This window comes from Tenebrio molitor, chromosome 2 (assembly GCF_963966145.1).
Source record: "Tenebrio molitor chromosome 2, icTenMoli1.1, whole genome shotgun sequence".
NCBI classification, from domain to species: domain Eukaryota; kingdom Metazoa; phylum Arthropoda; class Insecta; order Coleoptera; family Tenebrionidae; genus Tenebrio; species Tenebrio molitor.
This window is the reverse complement of record NC_091047.1, coordinates 16474051-16493335: the sequence shown is the minus strand read 5'-3', so window position 1 is coordinate 16493335 and position 19285 is coordinate 16474051. Positions and strand designations below refer to the sequence as shown.

Here is a 19285-nt window from a genome sequence, read left to right as displayed (position 1 = left end):
TTAACATTTCAACATTTGTATAATAAAAATCACGAGTTAAATAAAAATGACAGATATAATAGGTGTATGAACGCCAATAAAGTGTTAATCCTTACGCCTTACGCTTTATGCTTTGAACTTTAAGCGTTATTCTTCGTCTATGAACCAACCATAACTTCACCTCGTGACTAAAGCGCACAAGTCACAGCTTGTCAAGGTATATTTAAAAGATTACTTACCGTCATGGAAAACGATTATAGAATTTTTACCAAAAGAAATATTTAGACTTCGGCTATCTGATACATCGCATAACTCGAAAATTTGGAATAACACCCTTTTGCACAGTACATTTTTTGGATGTTTATCTGTACATGAGTTATCGATTTAGTAGTGTGTCAGCTTTTAGTCTTTAAATGCCGACAGAATTATTTTAAAGCGAATTTCGGACGCTTATAAGCTGTCTACTACAGGGTGAGCAACAATAACTGTTTCAGTTGGCAATAACAAATTTTACATGAAATTTTCAAGACTGTGAATTGTATCTATTTCGGTTTGTTTTATTGACATTATTGACAGCTGGCATACATTTCAAATTTAAACGTCTTGGTTTGTGTAATCTTTTATTAATAAAATGGTGTTCTCATTGGAACAAGACATAAAAGTCACCAAAAGTCACGAAAATTGTATAATTTATATCGTTATGCTAGAATTGACGATCATAGAAGTGACCGTCTGGATTAGAACTTAAACAAGCGACCTACATACACTTAAGTTTGCAAAAAGATAAATTATGCAATCATGCAAATCAGCATGGCTGATTTTTTTGTGGTGAGAATATAATTCACGTGTCACATGGTACATTTTTGATTAATTTCATTGGTTAAAATACAGAAACACAGACGCAGAAGAGGCTATCAAATCAATGATAATTTTATCACCGCATGTTGACTCACCTGATTTTGATGAATAAAATTGGTTAATGTCAAAGTGACAGAAAATTTCAATGGACGTGTCAAAGTCAGAAAATAGTGCTGTTAACCAAAAAACGTTTCAACCAGTAGTCCAGTAGATTACCATTGATGGGGAGATGCTAGCGAGGAAGGGATTCGAAAGTTAATTGAGAAGAAAACTCCAAAAAAATGTTGTATAGAGTATCCTGTAACTGTAGTTATTTACTGTCAAACTGATAGATCGTTTAAAATTTTTGACATTTTTAAAAATTTATTTTCTGTTAGCGTTCATTATATTCTCTCACCAAATATGTATCGAGCGATCAAATTAATTTGTAATCGAGTTATCCATGAATCCGAAATCGTATGTCGTTTCTTGAATAAAAAACACAGGTTAGATCTGGCCATATCAATCGAAAAGACATACGGATTCAAATCCATAGACTCGATTACAAATTAATTTGATGGCTCTTTATATCACATGTTATGATTAATCAACGATGATACAGCTCGTTAAAACTCGTGCTATGCACGGTCAGTTTTCATAGGTTTTAACTCGTGCTATCACCGATGATAATCATAACACTACAAGTTATATTATTCCCGATTATGCAGGTGTCCCCAAAAAAGAAGACGAGTCCATAACTCCCTTATTTATTGGAGGATTTTAACTATTTATACACCAAATTAAATGATTGCGAATAGGCTATAAAAGGGCCTAATAAATTCATGTATAGCCCCAAGGGCTTCAATGGTAAACTGTCAAAATATTTGTTTTCAAATAGGCACACAATAGGAACACCGTGTCATACACAAAATTAACAAATAAATTTACTACTAAATTTTTGCAGAAATTTACCACTACGTGTTGTGAAACAGTTGTGTCAGAACACATGCGCTACCTTTGAAACTTTGAATCCGTTCAATTCTATTGGGCCTTTCACATTTGTTGACTAAAAAAGGTCCAATTTACACACGAACTAGTTGAATACAACGTTTTTTTGTTCGACGAGCTCCTTAAACGCTCCAAATCGCTTAAAATCTTTTAAATTAGCTTGACGTTTCGTTTTGACAAGTGGTGACATTTATCAAAATCCGTTTACATAGGAGAAAATTCTCAAATTCTAACAGTGTCGAACAAAAAAGTGGTTTTTTTCGTTGTTATGATATGTTAGCAATGTTGCCGCGTGTCTATTCCATTTAAGTATGCAGTATAGAATAACATAGGGACTATTTTCCCGTCGTTGATTGGTCAAAATGAGAGAAAAGTTTACACTAACTGTCAAATTTTGATATTTGATCCATTTTTTGGTTATTAGTTTCAAACTTATCGAGTTTTTGTATCAAATGCATCATTAAACTACAATTTTGTCATTAGAATATCACTACCGTAAGTTCCTTTATGACTATTTTTTTTTGTTAATTTTGCTTGGAATGTTCTATAGAATTCATGAAAAACTGTACAGTACAGCAAAACGTCATGGTTTTGTCAACTTTTCAAAAATGTTGTAGTGTAACGTTTCTACGTGCTTTATGTTAAATGGTTACTAATGTCCAACACGTCAAGTAGATAACCTAAATACGTTTGACGTTGGATTGAGCATTGCTAAATTCGAACTGTCATAATGACAGAAGTTTATATTTGACATTTTCATGTAGCCTAATTTAGAGTGGTATAAGAGTAAGTAGGCTCGATCCTGGTTCCTAGGGAAGTGTTTGAGAGTTAGATTTGAGTTGGCAGCCTGGTTTTCACAAAATTTGTGAAGTTAATGCAAGCAAATCTAAATAGTTAACAAAATGTAACCCTCCACCACCCGGCGGCACGGCAATTTTGCCTGAGTACATACACTATATCTAAAAGATATGCTTGCTTTTGTTGTTTATTTAAAATAATAATGTCTGGTCTGTTGCGACTGTGCGATCAAAATATAATTTATAATTGTCATTTTCTAAACAACTTTCTGGTTTATAAATGTAATGTGGTTGTGTATCCTTTAATAAATTGAATTTAACTGCTAAATTCATGTGTATAATTTTTGCGAATACATCATGACGATTTTTGCGAATATATCATGACAATTTTTGCGAATATATTTTATTTTAACTCCAGAAACATTTTGTTAACTAGCAATTTTATTTAAACGGAGATAACGACAATTTTGACAAGAAAAGTGCAACCAATTATCTGAATTATCAATCGAATAACGCCCCTAGGAACCACGGATGGAGCCAACTCTCTTTAATATACCAATTTTAGCCTAATCTACTCTAACAAAATTTTGCTGTACTAATTTTTCATGAATTCGATAGATGTTTTCAACTTTGCCGCGTTCGCCAGTGTGAAACCTTCTCAATTCAAAGTGACCACTGCATTCTTAAATGGAATGAACTGTAGTCCCCCACACCAAATTTCATCATATTTAACACTGACTGATTTCAAATGTATTCGTGATAGGAATTTTTGGATACCTGTTGATGGCACCTTTGAAACTTGACACATACAATTATGTTTCCACATCAATAACAGGATAAATTAGTTTTACAGGTAACTTCCAGAAGCTCTTGCGCATTAACGAAAAGTCAAAAGCAAAAAACAAAAATTTCTTCATGTTCCATGATTATCCATTATTATTGTGTACCTTCTTTGGTGTCCGTCCTTTTTGACACACCCGATATACATCAAAATTCCAAATGTGATTTATTGCGAAGGGATGAGATCGGAAGTACGCGTCAATAATGAAAGTGTGTTCACGTTGGATTAAGCATTGCTAAATCGCATTATGTTGGTTAGCTGCATGTCACTATTTACAAAACATAATTACAGAGCCAAAAAATTAAATAATTTGACCTTGAAATGTTCAACTCAACGTGAACAAGGTTTATTGTCAATTTCATTGATGACATTTATTGACAGAACTACATCGCTAGGCGCTACTTCAAAAAGAGTAGAGCGGGCAGAAAAATTTACATGTGAAAAAATTCCAAAGTTAACTAGATGATAATCATTTTGTTCCACACTGTAGCTTGGTGATTTTGTAACATAATAAACAAATTATAGATTACAGGTATCATATTATGGGAATCATGTTTTTAAAATAATTACATATACCTACCTATAGACAACATATTGCATTTTATTGTAAAATATCAGAAGGAATGTTATTTTTATGTCGCCAATATCCGTATGCTATCGAAATTTCAATTATATGTCTGGCAGCTGAGATTTCTACTGCAATTTTTTATAGTGATTTTATCCAGAGTTGTAGTTGTACTTTTCTCTGTAGCTATCATTGCTTTTACGTTCACACCTTGTTACTGGTCTTGTTCTCTTGATTTTATTTCATTGGACAATAAACCATTACTATAATTAGGCGGATGATAAAACCCCTTTTTTGGTTCCTTTTTGCTAGATAACTGTAAGAATAACATGGAAGTTGCTTGCAACTGAAATTTATAGAATTACCCATATTTAAATTGATTTAATAAATTCGTTCATTAGGACTGTGTAACTCGTGTAAAGCAATTAAGGTATTGCAGCTGGTGAATTTTATTTTGACATGTTGCGCCGTAAGAGTTATGTTTGCTGCCCTAGCAAATGAATAATAAGCCAGTTACAAATTTGCAATTTAATGTTTCGAAAATTCAAATTTTTTTATCGATTTTTACTTGTCATCCAGCGCGGTTTGTAATGAAACTAAATATTTTCTTCTGTTTATTCTACAGTAAACTTTCCTTAAATTAACATTACACATTATTCCAGAATACATTTAAATATAAAAACCAATTTTAAAATTTTAAATATTTGCCTATCTGGGTTCACAACAGAGTGGCCTTCGTGAGAAACATCCACCCTTAACAATGTAGCTTTTTTAAATGGGGGCCACACATTTAGAAACGTACTCAGAGAGCAAGTGCACATAACGGTCAACATTCAACTTTTAATGGATTTAACGGTCCGTAGAAATGCGTCTGTTTGTCATATATTTAATACCGTTTTGTGTTTTATCGTTTGAGAATTTTAATTGTAATTTTTTGTGTAAATGTACGTTTCTTGCTGTATATTTTACAAAATCTAGTCCCACATCTAATGATATATGCCTGACGTTTTCCGATATTATCCGCTTCTGTCATTTTACCTAAATTTCCAGCTCGATTCCCGGGTCAGAAATAATTTATTCCGTTTACTCCAGATAAACCGACTCTCTAATACCGAGACGATTTTTTATACCTCCTGTTTGTTTTTTCCTGTCTGATCTTGTCTGATAAGTGAAGCTGAAAAACTTTAATGACTTAATTACATCCGATGGCTATTTTACATTTAGCAAATCTGCGAAAATTTAACAACACCAAAAAAAGAGGACAAAACGGTTTTTGCCGTTGACTCAGGGCCAATTCTTTTTACTCAATCTACATAAATAAATAATAAGAAAATCTACGATCGTCAACAAGCGAGACGCTTTCTATTTAATTTTTTTCGATACTTTCCCGGCAATTTCATCTAGGATTTGTGTCTACTCTGAGTCGCGTTTCCTTGAAAATATTTTTCATTATGTGTATAAGAGAGTTGGCTCAGATCGAGATTTTTTTGTTTGGTGAATATTATGTTTAATACGGGAAGTATTTTTTTCTTTATAAACCCAATTCTCTCGCAGATTACCAGTTTGCTACAACGGTATAAATGCGAAAAGCTTACACAAGATGACAAAATAACTTTATGAAAACAATATTTTATTCTTCCATTTTAAAAATGTCGTAAACATGGTCGTCGCTTTTCCCAAGCTCGGTAATTCTAACAACCACACCCTCTATTACGAGTTTATAACAACTTTTCGTTTATCAAACGGTACTTCATTTCTCTAAATAAAGATCACTTTATAATTACAAATAACTGTCCAAAAGATGTTACAAGTTTTCCACGAACCGATACAGACTGTATCATTACAGAACGATTGAGAACTGATATTTTGATCTGATCAATTTCAGTGACGATTTTCTGTTGAAGTGTTGTTGTTTTTGCAGCACGGCACTGTGGCGACATCGAGCGAGACTAGCGTCGGAACCCAGCCCGGAGGCAGCGTCACCTCGCGCACAGCGTCGGAGACCCCCCAGGTCCCGTCCTCGACTAGTCACCACCATACGGGGGCCAAGTTTCGTCACGGCCTCCTGCAACTCATGATACACACCATTGATCCTCTACACGATGGTCAGTATGCAGGTAGACCTAAGATTTATTTATTTATCTGTGGTGGTGGACGTTGTAGGTTTGCCTTGTTTTGATATGTGGGTGTTGTATCACTTTGATTTATAGATTATAAATTTAGATGCGTTTTAGTATCCTGAGTAGTCCGAGAGTAATGTGGGAGACCTGAAGAACAATTTTCCAGTCTGTGACATGAAACCCATGATAAACAACATTACTTTAAAAAAATCGATAAATCTAGGAAATTCTTTTTTAAATTACATATCTATTATTATTTAATGGTCATAGCATACAGCTTGTCCCAAAACAAGAGGAACATCTCAACGGTACGCTGTCAACTAATTCTAGAGAATTATTAAAAATATGTTTAAAATAATATCAATCTTTAATTTCGAACCTATAAGGCTCCAAAAGTTTCACTTTTGACCTCAATTAACTATTTTAAAAATTGAAAAAACTTTCGACGATTCTGTTATAAGCTAGTGGAATAAGAATTTAGAAGATTGTTTTTGTAAGAAATCGTTTATTACCGTGCATTTGCGGCGTTTCTAAGAAATGATTTTGTGTCGATTTTACTTGACAATCCAACTCGAAAATGTTTAACCAATAAATTTTCAGCATTTTTCAAATCTGGACCAATCAAATTGATTTTATAGTGACAATCCAACTCGAAAATTTTTAACCAATCAAATTGCAGCATTTTTCAAATTTGAACCAATCAAATTGATTTATAGTGAAAAACACTGAGCAGAGTGAAAAAACAACCAGCAGAGTCAAAACACAACGGGCAGTTTTACAGCGAAAAAATTTATGTAAAATTTAATTAAATTAATATAAAATCGATACACGCGTGTAATAAACAAGGCCATAAATATCTACAGTGTGAACATCAAGTTTGGAACTCTTTTTGATAGACCCTTTTACTGCCTAAACGATGAATGAAAAAAATTGGTACAGTTGCGGCCGTTGAAACCTCAGACACTTTGACAACGCCAAACTTTTGGCTTTTTAAATGGTATTGAAAGTGACTTTTCTCAAAATGTCACTCAAACATTATCCACATTAATTTCTCTCGCAATGGCTCTTATGCTCACACCGTCCGTCAGTCTAACACATCAGATGATTGCGGCATTTCAAAAGTTACGCGCGATTCCGACCTAAGATGTCAAATACTGACACTGACTTTATAATCCTTGATGAAAATCCTGTTTACGCTAATCAAATTTCGGAATTTATACAGAGTGTTTAAATCTTTCCTGTCTGAGATTTCAACGGCCGCAACTGTACCTTACATAACAATTTTTTTGAGAAAATGGCAATTTTTATTTCAAAAACTAGCTGACCCGACAGACGTTGTCTTGTGCAAATTTCAATACATAAATTTGTTTGTGATCGTTTTGTGAATTTTTGAAAAGCTATTGGAAATGTGTAAACAAAGTAAAAATGAGGAATTTTACATGGGAGATGAATTCTATCGGCAGTATTCTACACTGCTGAAATGCTGGAAATGTGTGATGTACCTGGAAGGTGATGCGGTTTTGTTCCAGAATTTAACTCACAATTTAATTAAGTCAGAATTTCATGTCCAAACAAATAATTTATTTTCTTCCATTAAATTTGAAATCACAATGAATCTCAAGGAGTTTTATTGGGTAATTCAAAATGATTGTGAATAAGTATTGCAACTATATACGAAAATGTATGTGGCAACTGTGTGAATGGGATAGAGTTGACATTTGTATTTATATGATTTTTTTAATTCCATTACACATTGATTTGACAACTTTCAAAATTGCGCGACTATGAACTGTCAAAGAAATGTCAACTCTATCCTATCCACACAGTTGCCACATAAATTTTCGTACATAGTTGCCAGATTTATCCACAATTATTTTGAATCACTCAATATTTACATTTCCATTTCGATTGCAAGATCGATGTTCAAGTAAACAATCCGATTGGTTTGATTCCCAATTTCACAATCAGCTGTCAAATGACATTTGTGCATGGAGGCAAATAAATTGGGATAGAAATAAAACAACTATCTAGATGTACTACATTTGTTGGACAGATCGCGAAACAATACAAAAGTAAAAGCAAATGTAATTTTATTTTAATTTACGGGATTGCGTTTTCCAGATTTTTCTTCAAATCATCCAAAATTTTTTTCAATTGAAAACAAAAAAAAGCATCAAGCTCCTATTGTCAGTTATGATCGAGAGTGCATACAAAAATTATAATTTTTGAAATTTGTCCGAATTTTCCCACTTTCCTTTGTAATTTTTCCGGAAACTTATCGAAAACCCTAACAAGCAAAACCAAAAAAGAATTACGCATAGCCATCGTTCGAATCCTGAGTTATGGTCTTGAATTCATACAAAATAGTAGTTTATTTAATGAGTTCATGCGTAAATTGAGACTTTTTTGGCACGAGTGGGCCATTTTAAAACGCGTTAAAGGCCCACGAGTGCCAAAAAAGACCCAATTTACACACGAACGAGTTGAATACAACGTTTTTTTGTTCGACGAGCCTCTTAAAGGCTCCAAATCGCTTAAAATATTTAAAATTAGCTTGACGTTTCGTTTTGACAAGTTGTGACATTTATCAAAATCCGTTCACACAGGAAGTCTTAAATGACAAATGTTGTCAGAAAAAAATTAGACCACTTATCGTATTATAACGGGTGACCATTAAAATTTTCACTTAGGGTTGGCTATGGTTCATTCTTTGTTTTCCGTTGCACCTTTCTCTTAATTTGGTTATGTTTCAATTGTACTGACTGACATTTGTCGTTCGTTCTTGCGTGTGTCTAAAGTAACAGAAAAAATAAAAACTCCTTCAAAGCCAACTCCAAGTGAAAATTTTAATAGTCACCCGTTACAAGACAAACACGTACTTTTTTTAGTAAGTCTGATAGAGATTTTTATTCTGAAAACAACACTGTATACACTTACAGTTAATTTCAAAATTATAGAGTACACCTAATTTTCTACAGTGTGAAATGCACTTACACTTTTTGTCAATGATCAATGTCAATTTTGACAAACAAAATGCCTAATCTAACCAAAAACGCGAAAGTGCTCGTTCTTTCCAAATTAGAAGAAGGGTGGTCGATCCGGAGGTTAGCCCAGGATTATAACATCGCGAAGAGCATCGTGCAGAGGATAAAACAGACAATATTATGGTGTTCTAAAATATCAGCGACATTTTATGTTGTCAAACTTACGTAACCTATATAAAAAAAGATGACGCTCAAATTTCAAAAAGACATCTTTATATGGGGAAAAAGCTGTAATAAATCGACTTATTTTATTTAATGTCTTTTTTAAATTTAAACAACCCAACAACAGCCAAATAAATTTTAATCTGACGAAAATTTGACAGAAACATCCAAATTATACATAACTTCACAAAAAATAAAGCATGGTACACTTTCAATCAAAAGTTGTGTTTCAACTTTCAGCCGGATACATTGCGAAAAATAAATTTTCACAAATTGTGACACTTGACAGCACGGATGTGTTTGGAATCCACTATATGTATACACATAGATAATTAAAATCCTCCGATAAATAAGGGAGGTATGGACTCGTCTTTTTTTTGGAGACACCTGTATATGAAAAAACATATGACAAAGTTATCTCGTAGTGTAGACCATGACGAGTGCGGCACTCTCATGAGTTACGCAATAATGGTAGAAAGTGAATGCTCTCTAATTAATATTTTAATGTTTTATTTATTATTCTTTTCGTAATAATTTTGTTTTATAGAGACAATGGCATTGCAAAAAAATATGTATACAATTTTTTGCACTATTTTATGCGTGAGATTGCAACAAATGCTGCGGTCGTGCGTGTAAATGTCCCACTTCTAAAAAATGTACTTTATACACATGTTGCATAAATAACCGTCAACGCAAATGAACCAAATCTTGTTGTGTTCTTTATTGCGTTTTGCGTATTAAAATGCTCAACGAGTACGAGGGTATAGGTACATTTATTTGCTGCTGGAAAAATTTAGAAACGAAATGTCGTGACAGGTATCCCTTTAGAAGACGTCTCATCGGTAATGTTTTGTGAAAACTGGACCAAAGAATGAGGGAAACAGGAAACATAGCACAAACGAGTGGATCTCACTTGAAATCGCCACTATTCTATACACCATTCACTTGAGCATGAATATTCCTATCGATTATAAATAAAAGTTAAGTTGACGCGATTTAACAGCAGAAAATTGTCAAAGTGGTAAAAATGTTTTCTGTTCGAAGTACATACATATTTATTATACGTAAATTGAGCATGGGATTTTTTGAAATAACAGAAAACGTTAGTAAAAATAAATATAAGTATGTATAGTAATGAATAATGATTAATGAACAAGATCTTGCTGATATTGACCTCCCAAATTTGTCGAAAAGCGTCACTCAAATCCGAAATGAATCCAACACTGTGTGATTTGTAAATGTTTGGTTAATTATTGTATAACTAACACTAACCAGTTGTACCACAAAAATCGTTTCGTACTAGTCGCTTGCACCACCAACTCAGCCACTTATGAGTATGACATCGTAAACTAACAATTTACTGGTTTCGTGCGAGCGATTATTGAATTAACGTTAAGCATTCACATTTTCACCATTAACTCGAATATGTACGAATCTGAATGGTGAATTATTCATCGAATCGATCGCAGTTTATTAAAGAAGCCAAGCTCAAACTCTGCTCATTAAGTGTTCTCAATATGGAATCAAGAACCACGAAAATAGTAGACGTTTTCTATTTAGAATATTTTTACCGTCAACTTGTCGCATCTTTTTACAATCGATTACACCAGTGTAAGATTTGATTTAATTTTCTTTTTCAATTTAACATTATTAACCCCACCATCGAATTAAAAAACCCCTCGGTGGCGCAGAACATTGTAATGCAACACTAGACAAATCCAGTGTATATTTTGCCACAACGAGATAACAAGCCCTGTTCGTGACAATTGCATCCACAGAAATTGTGACGAACAGGTAGTCGCACAAACTAACTAGGACAGCTTTTTGTCCTAGCTGACGGGACAGTTTCAAAGATTCATTTCACAGTCGGCGTTGTTTTTTAAGCGTTGTTGTGACAAATGGAAATCTCTCTCTCTTTCTTGGTTAAGTGAAAGGAGAATCGATCAACGGTTGTCACTTAAGTAACCTACTGCGAACAGTTTCGATTCATCAAGCGCGAAATACTCGGATCAAGTCGTCATGTAAATATTTGAAAACTTGATTGCGCTCGGCAGAATAAAAACATCATCTGTTTGCGCTCGTTACTCTTACGTGACCAACATAAAAAATTCGCTAATTTCAAATTTATCCCATCAAAATATTCTCTTCGCACAGAAACGAATTTTATAACGGTATTGTAGAATCGCCCTTTAGATGAGTTCTAATTCGATTTACCAAAACGTTTCTTGCTCCACTACAAGTAGTGCCATTCGTGTTGGTTTCTGGTGTGCTTGAGAAGATAACAACAGACAGATACAAAAACTGTACTTTTATTAGAATCTTTGAAATAAAACGCTTCTCTTTATAACGTTATTTAATTGTCCAAATTATGAAAAACGAATCCAATCATTTGGAAATTTCGGATTTCTAGAATGAAAAAAACTTAAAATATGTTGTTCGTCACTTGCTCTCATAGTGTTAATTTTTTCTCATTTGCTGCAGGGATTTTTCATATTGACACCTGTGTAGCTACAGTAATGGTCCCGAAACAGTTAATAGCTCTTTTGTACGTTTTACAAAATTCATCCAAAGTGGACTTACTCGTACTGAAAAAGGAGTTTCCTTTCGGTTAACAAACGATCTACCAGTTTCCTAGATAAAACATAGAATCCGAGATCTAGTTGACCGTTTACGTGTCAAATTTAATACTTCAAAATATTCTTTTTGTCTGTTGTAAAGAATGTTGTTAATTTTTAATCTGCCATGGTATTACGCATTATAATCTTACTTGTGCTTATCTTCGTGGCGTTGTCGATGTTAGAATCGAATCACAGATCAAAAAATACAATTATCACCGTTATAGTGATTGCGGCTTTAGTGGTGTTATTGGTGTAGTTTTGAAGTCGGCAAAACAGAAATGAATGAATGCTTTACAAACATGTTCGACGAGATTTACATTACCACGAAGATTTCCATTTAAATGAGAATAATGTATCAGATATAAATAAAGTTATACAATGATTTAAACTACTGTTTTTTGACAACTGTAATCATCTTTTTCTCCAAAATGTCAGTTTCTTGACAAATATCCACAAGTGTCAACATGATCTTCGGCAAAATATTGTTCTTGAACCTGGTGACACTCACTTCGTTAAATGCCGTGAAAAAATCTACATCTGAATGCAACAGAAATCACTTCAAATTCGTAGCCGCCCTTATGATTCGAGGAGAGATTTTTTGCGGGGGTGTTTTGATAACCCTCAGTTCGGTTTTAACGTCAGCACAGTGCATCGATCAACAGTACATCCGAAGAGAATACCTCGCCGTGAGAGTAGGTCCTCCAGATTCCTCCGGCCAGATAAAACAAGTGATAAAAGGGATACAACACCCGAAATTCCTGGAAAGTGGCGACTTAAACTACGACATCGCCCTTGTTTTCATGCTGAGTGACGTTCTCGAATCTCCACACGTTTCTGCTGCTAAACTTCCAACTGCAGGATTCACTGATCAGTGCACTTGGGGCACGGCCGTGGCCTGGGCCCGGAGTACCTCTAGCAGAGCATTGAAATGTGCCCATCTCAAATTGGTCAATAGTACAGAGTGTGAACAATTGTGGCCTGGAGTTAAGTTCGCTGAGACTATGATATGCACTGTGGACATGAAGGCTTGTCTAGGAGAAGTCGGAGGGGTCCTCATATGTCGCGACACTATTATCGGTATTCTCTCAAATCAACAACGCTGCTACCAAAGAAATGCAATGGGGACTTACACTAAAGTTGAACATTTACTGAAATTTGTCAACGATAGCAGCAACAACGGCGGGAAAAATTTTGAGAGTGGCAAGAAGTTGTTCGTTTTTTGTCTTTTATATGTATTCATCACAACAGAAATGTCAAATAAAATGTGACAAAGTGAAAACAGAGACAGTCGTTCTTTGTTATTATTGAATTTCCAATTTCTGAACGACTAGTTTACTGTTCTAGTGTCAGCTGCAGTTCACCTAGCCAAATTAATAATGCATTTCTCGGTAAAGCTATCTGCGCTTTAAAACAATTAGCTGGGTGAGAATACCTAAGCATTCCCACCTACAATATTTCATTAAGCGAATTTCGGGTATTCACATGAGACTGAAAGTCACGCGATTGCCTAAGCGAACCTCGATCAATATAATCCTGTACCATTTCAAAATCGGCTGAAACTCCTGGCGTGATTCCATCGCAAATACGAAATCAGACAAATACCTCAGTTTGGTATAATTCGATTCAAGAAACTTAGAACAGAAAGGAGATGGTGTGATTTTGCTTCGACAAAGATTGAAATATGTAATTAGTCGTGTTTAAGTTGAGAAGGAAAAGAAAAAATTAAATCATACAAATGTTTTGCCTAAAGCGTTTTATTGATCGGCCGCGTTATTTAAAGCGGCTCTCCCATAAATTGTGCAAAATTGCCAAGATAAATCCGCTGCATGCACCGATTTCAGACGGCAATGCGGCTTCTAACAGGAAAATGCCCGAGCATGAAAACTGTCACTATTTTCAAGAAGCGACACTTTATGATTTACTCGAATTGTGAATTGGAAGTGTCGACGTAGAAGGGCGCTACAATCGAAAAGAGATTCCTATGACAGATAGTGAATTTGCAACTTGACAAAAATATGACCGGAATATTTTTCGACAGAAAACTCCAAACGAGAAAATACCAAGCAAGACCTTTTTATCGTTCACCTAATCGGTATACGTAAGAGTGAAACATTAAACGTTTTGCATAATTAAAATTTCTTTATCCGTTTCAACAGTTATTCTCTTGGAAATAGTATTTTAGTTGAGAGAAAATAACCTTCCTTTCTACACCCACTAACTCTGCATGGTATCACATCTCATAAAACGCCCACTTGTTTCTGTTGTCACGTCCATTGATGGTTTTGAAGCGATTGCAATAATTAAAATCTCTGCCGAATCTATGCAAGAAATTTGTTTTCTGTCGTATTCTATGTGTGCATGTCTAACTTAGATGTTGATTTGTGTTATTCGACAAAATCCAGAAAATGAATTACCTGGTGTTCTTTGAGAAAGACAAATTTTGGTTTATGTGCAGCAAATAATCTGATACGAGTCAGATAATTGTAGAAATAGCAGCCCAAAGCAAACCTTGGCTTAAGCCAGTAATTATGAAAAAATGTTTTGTTACGTTTTCGGTTGTTATTTTACGTTGCTGTACGAGTAGTTCTTGGTGTAGAACTTTGCAAGGAGTGTCTTGATGTGGACACAATTTTGGTTTTTGAAAATCGAACGAAAGGGCTCAAAGTATTTAGAAATTTTAAATACAGTGGGCCCCCATCACTTCCAATAATTTTCTGCATTCTGTCCTCCAATCTTCACTCTTGCAGGCAAAGTGGACGAGAAAGCGACCCAACTGCACGCGATAGCGTCTCTGAAGGTGCTCCTGGACGCGACGAAACCGCAGAATGGAGCCGCCACCAGCTCGGCTGCCAACCACATCGCCGCCGCCGCCAAGCAAGAAACGATGCTGGCGCCCTCCAGCATTGCTGACATGCCCAACGGCGTTGCCAACGCACTCACTGACGTCAATTTAGAAGCGGTAAGTTGCACTTTTATCCTTGAATTGGAATCGGCGGAAGTGAGGCCGTTCTGTACAGATGTTATGCTAACATCAGTTTACTATTATAGCTGTACACATACGAAAATGAGGGTTGTAAATATAGAACATTATGGAGGATGAGGAGGATAAGCCGGGCGCGTATGCTCTACACACGGTAATTAACTATTAATGGCTCTAATCATGTTAAAATAGCTGATAAGACCCGGTGTCAACTCACAAATTTTTGCGAAGGATACCGAACGGTACGACGGGCATATAGGATTAAGATGGTTGAGATAACGGTTGAAGAATTGAGATCTTGTAGAAAGTCTAAATTCTAAAAGAATGCCTTACTTATGTCTCGAATTCAGTGCTATGAAAAAGAAATAAGCTTAAAATGGTTTAAGGTTCAAAAATAATAAGGTGTTAGTTAGATACTAAAATGTGAATGAATTGCACGTGTTAATGTGAATTTTATCGAGTTGAATAATACTATGTTTTTAAAAGAGAACTAAAGGCGTTTTGATTGTTTTTGATTTGAACAAGAAAATTTATAACTTTAAATCCATCTATCAATTGCTCTTAACTTTTATTAACGTTAACTGATGCTATTTACAACGTAATGAATTCGGGTAAAAAGCAGGAAGCACTGATTACAAAGAAAATGAACATTTAAATTAGCAAAATCATTAATCACGTCAAACATCTTTGTAATATAAATAAGGTAGGTTTAAGTCATCAACTAAGAAAAAGTGAATTTTTAAGAATCGAGGAAAAACAAAGGCGATACGCAGGTGGTTGTTAATTTGTGATATTACATGTAAATTGAACAAAAAATTCAATCCAGAAGCCAGCCGCATTTCTTATGTAGCCTAGTTTAACTGACGGGAGATTTCCCCCATGCAAAATGGCTACCTATTATGCCCCAAGTATGTCGGTATCCTACATGCCACGTCACACATAGTCTGCTAATTACAAAATTAACAATCACTGGTATTTTATTGTTCTGGAGAGTATACGACGCTTGCAAACTTTTCCACAACAATGTCTCGTGCAGAATGTGAATTGTTAATAAACCTCATCCTCTAAGATGTTACGTCGTTTTCTACCTACACATTTCTAGAGAATAGTTTTAAGCGAAATTACTGCGTCTTGTTCTATTTTGATAAATAGCAATTTCCATGGAAATCCGATCCAATTGTGAGTTGTTTGTCTTTGGTGTTACCTATTTGTTGATTTCTGTTGCTCGTGTACTTGATTATTATACCTTTTACGTTTGTACATCTATGATCGTACGACTTTAAACCGCAGACGACAGATTATAAGAAATTCCACTCGGTTCAAGTCAAAACCGACCAAGAACAACTCATGGAACGATTACCTTGTTGTCAGTTTCGTTTTATTATTTTTTCGAAACAACATATAACTAAGACGTCATTTGAGCTAAATATTTATTTGAAATCTGGCGCCTTCTGTGTCTCACAACACTATTAATTAAATATTTATGTTGCAAATTGAGTTATTTATCAATTTCCTTTGTTATAATCTTTCATCTGTGCTTTAAAAGTTCGTTTGTTTGCTTCACGACAGGTGTCTTTTTCGAAAGATTAATAAATCACAAACACAATCATTTTCTTAACGTCTTGAACAGTCGAGGTATTAAGAAAATTCAAAATGATAACTATTGGACGATAATAATACTCTTTTCAAAAGCACCGAGTACCAATCTACATCCCATAATTCATCGGAATTACTGTCAATGCCAGAGAACGCTTCCCCTAGAATCGATAAAAAGCACGCACCATTTTAACCAAGTATAATAAATTTAATTTAATAATAATTCCCGTGATTCGGAAGTCACGTTAAGCCATTGGTCCCGGTCTATTGAGTTGGTCATCATGCCCCTCATAGATTTGTAAAACCAGTCCTAGACTGTGTAACAAATTTTATCATATTGTATTTTTAAAATCGGCTGAACATAGAAGAATGTTGTACTTGCTTTGAAAAACTAAATTTAATTTCGAATCAATTTAATCCTCTTATTGTTCCATAAAGATTTAATGAATACCTACCCGGTCTAACCTCAGCGGTGAGGTTTACTGGAAGGGACTTACGGTATGCTAAATAATTTTCCGTCTAGAGAACTAGCTATAATTGGTATAAAAATTCAGCAGTCTACCAAAAAAAGAAAAAAAAAACAAACAGTAAAAAAAACTGTTGCAACGAGCTTTGGAACAACGTCAATATTTAAGCTCCGGTTTTCACAAAAATTTGCAAAAATATTATTTTTCTATTATTGATTCAAAAAATTGAAATTCACGCATAGTTATCGGTGCCTGAAGTGGGTCATTTTCTAACGTGTATTTCTTTTTGCATTGTTAGTAAGATCGAAACCATAGAAACCATACAAAACAGTGTGTGAAATGCGATTTCACGCACACGACTATTTCTGTGTTTCACTTCACGCACTGTATTTTATTAGTTACCTAGCAACATGGTCACTGCATTGAAACTTCAGAGTTCCTTCAAAAATTTGAATTTTTAATTTCAATTTTTTGAATCAATTATAGAAAAAATATTGTTTATATTTCGTGCGTGAAGATGTTTTTGTGCATTCAAAGGCTTATACTGCCTCGACCTTCGTCTCGGCGTAAAAGACCTTTTCATGCACAAAAAACACTCGCTTCACGCACTTAATATAAAAATAACTATTTTAGCGATAATCGCAAAACATCGAGAGAATTCGTTTCATCAAACACTAAAAAACTACTGTATCTGACAGATATGAACACAACCTTACTCATTGCTAATAGACACGTCATCAGCTGGTTGGGTAACTGTAAAATGAAATTAAAGGAATTGGCTGCCGCAAAAATTAATTAAGAAGTAAACGCACACTTTTGATGTATTTCGGATATACATACTCGTATGTTTGAAATGACAGTCACGAAAGAATATCTATAGCACTGCTAACCACTGCTGCCAATTGTAAGAAGGATCTATAACTGTATACAGCAACAGTTTTATCTTTGTCTTTTCTGTTCAGTCCATAAAACAAAGAATGTTTGCAAGTTACATTTACATATTCCCATATTTTCAATTAGATAGGTACCAAAAAATGTTTTCCACTTCATACTTGCAACAAAACTACTACTCTTAAACTATTTATTTATTTTTGCAATCTTACCATTAGTGTAAAAAAGTGTTAACGATGCGTCAAAGGCGTTTGACAATGCCTTTGAAATTACGGGGACAAACTAACTAGTGCTCCTTGCTATTGATGGTCAGTTATTAACACCAAGGAAGATCACCTCTTCTAATCCTCCCTGTCCTGTATGTTTCTGTTCTTTTTTCATTTTTGATGCTCGATTAGTTGACTCAATTCTGTTACCCCTAAAACAACTACCTACAATCATTTCTATACCTATTATAATAATTTTTTTTGAATATCATTAATTTTGTATCTAATATACATGTATTTATTGTACTGAGTCCACAATTCACGGGCTTAATCCTGTCAAATCTTCAAAATTGAAGGTAATAGTCGATGTAGTTGTCCTAGTCAAACATTGCAAATGTGCTTAAAAGTGCTTGACGCTTAGACCATTTCAGCATTATCAGAATGTACCCACATCATTTTTGGTATGTACCTACTTCGATCGTCATATACCTAGTAGATGAAGCACTGAACTTTTTGCACTGTCAACAGTTTAATCGCTTTCTGTGGTGTTTTATCTACAATCATCGAATCACGTAGAAAAAGCGTCGACCTCATGACCGAACTACATCTAGAATCTTCCATTTAGTGAAAAATGGTCGACAAATTATTGAAGTAGTTGATGGGCTTTTGTAGCAGTAAATGGTTTGGCGCTCTGGCACACGAATAATTCATTGCAAGCGAGAACTCATGTGTTCAAGTAATTGTTTTGAGCGGGATTAAGCTTTCCACATTAACACACTAACACGTGGATATCGGTTTTGTCTCTTTTTGTGTCTGTGTCGAACCCGATGTCCATTCACTTCTTCGTTTCCGTTTCATTTTTCTGTAGTGTTTTTTTTTCGTTTTCTTTTTTTAATCGATCCCTCCTTTCACAATATGATTGTGGATTTTCTGATTCTAGCGACGCATGTCGTCTGTACGTGCACGTAAGTCACTGACCTCACAAGCAGTGGTGTGTCTGCAGGTTGGTGAGACCGAGGAGGAGCCCCCTGAAGCCATGGACATGAGCTGGCCTTCGGGTGCCCGCAAGAGGATCACGTATATTCTCTTAGCACCCATTGTCTTCCCTCTGTGGCTAACATTGCCCGATACGCGCTCACGTAGAGGTATTCCATGATATTACGCATTTGTCATT

General features: G+C 34.8%; 1 protein-coding gene across 6 annotated transcripts in view; it reads left to right on the top strand.

The window, feature by feature from the left end:
* The window catches only part of Nckx30C (solute carrier family 24 member Nckx30C), a 68681-nt gene that overhangs the window by 35660 nt on the left and 13736 nt on the right, over window positions 1-19285 (top strand). For 3 of the 6 annotated variants that reach the window (XM_069038587.1, XM_069038584.1, XM_069038585.1), the window contains 3 exons: window positions 5949-6144; window positions 14719-14930; window positions 19052-19256. In XM_069038587.1, coding sequence (XP_068894688.1) covers window positions 5949-6144; window positions 14719-14930; window positions 19052-19256 — 613 coding nt within the window. The remainder of the gene's footprint in view (window positions 1-5948; window positions 6145-14718; window positions 14931-19051; window positions 19257-19285) is intronic. The other 3 variants (XM_069038588.1, XM_069038586.1, XM_069038589.1) reach the window with 2 other exon arrangements.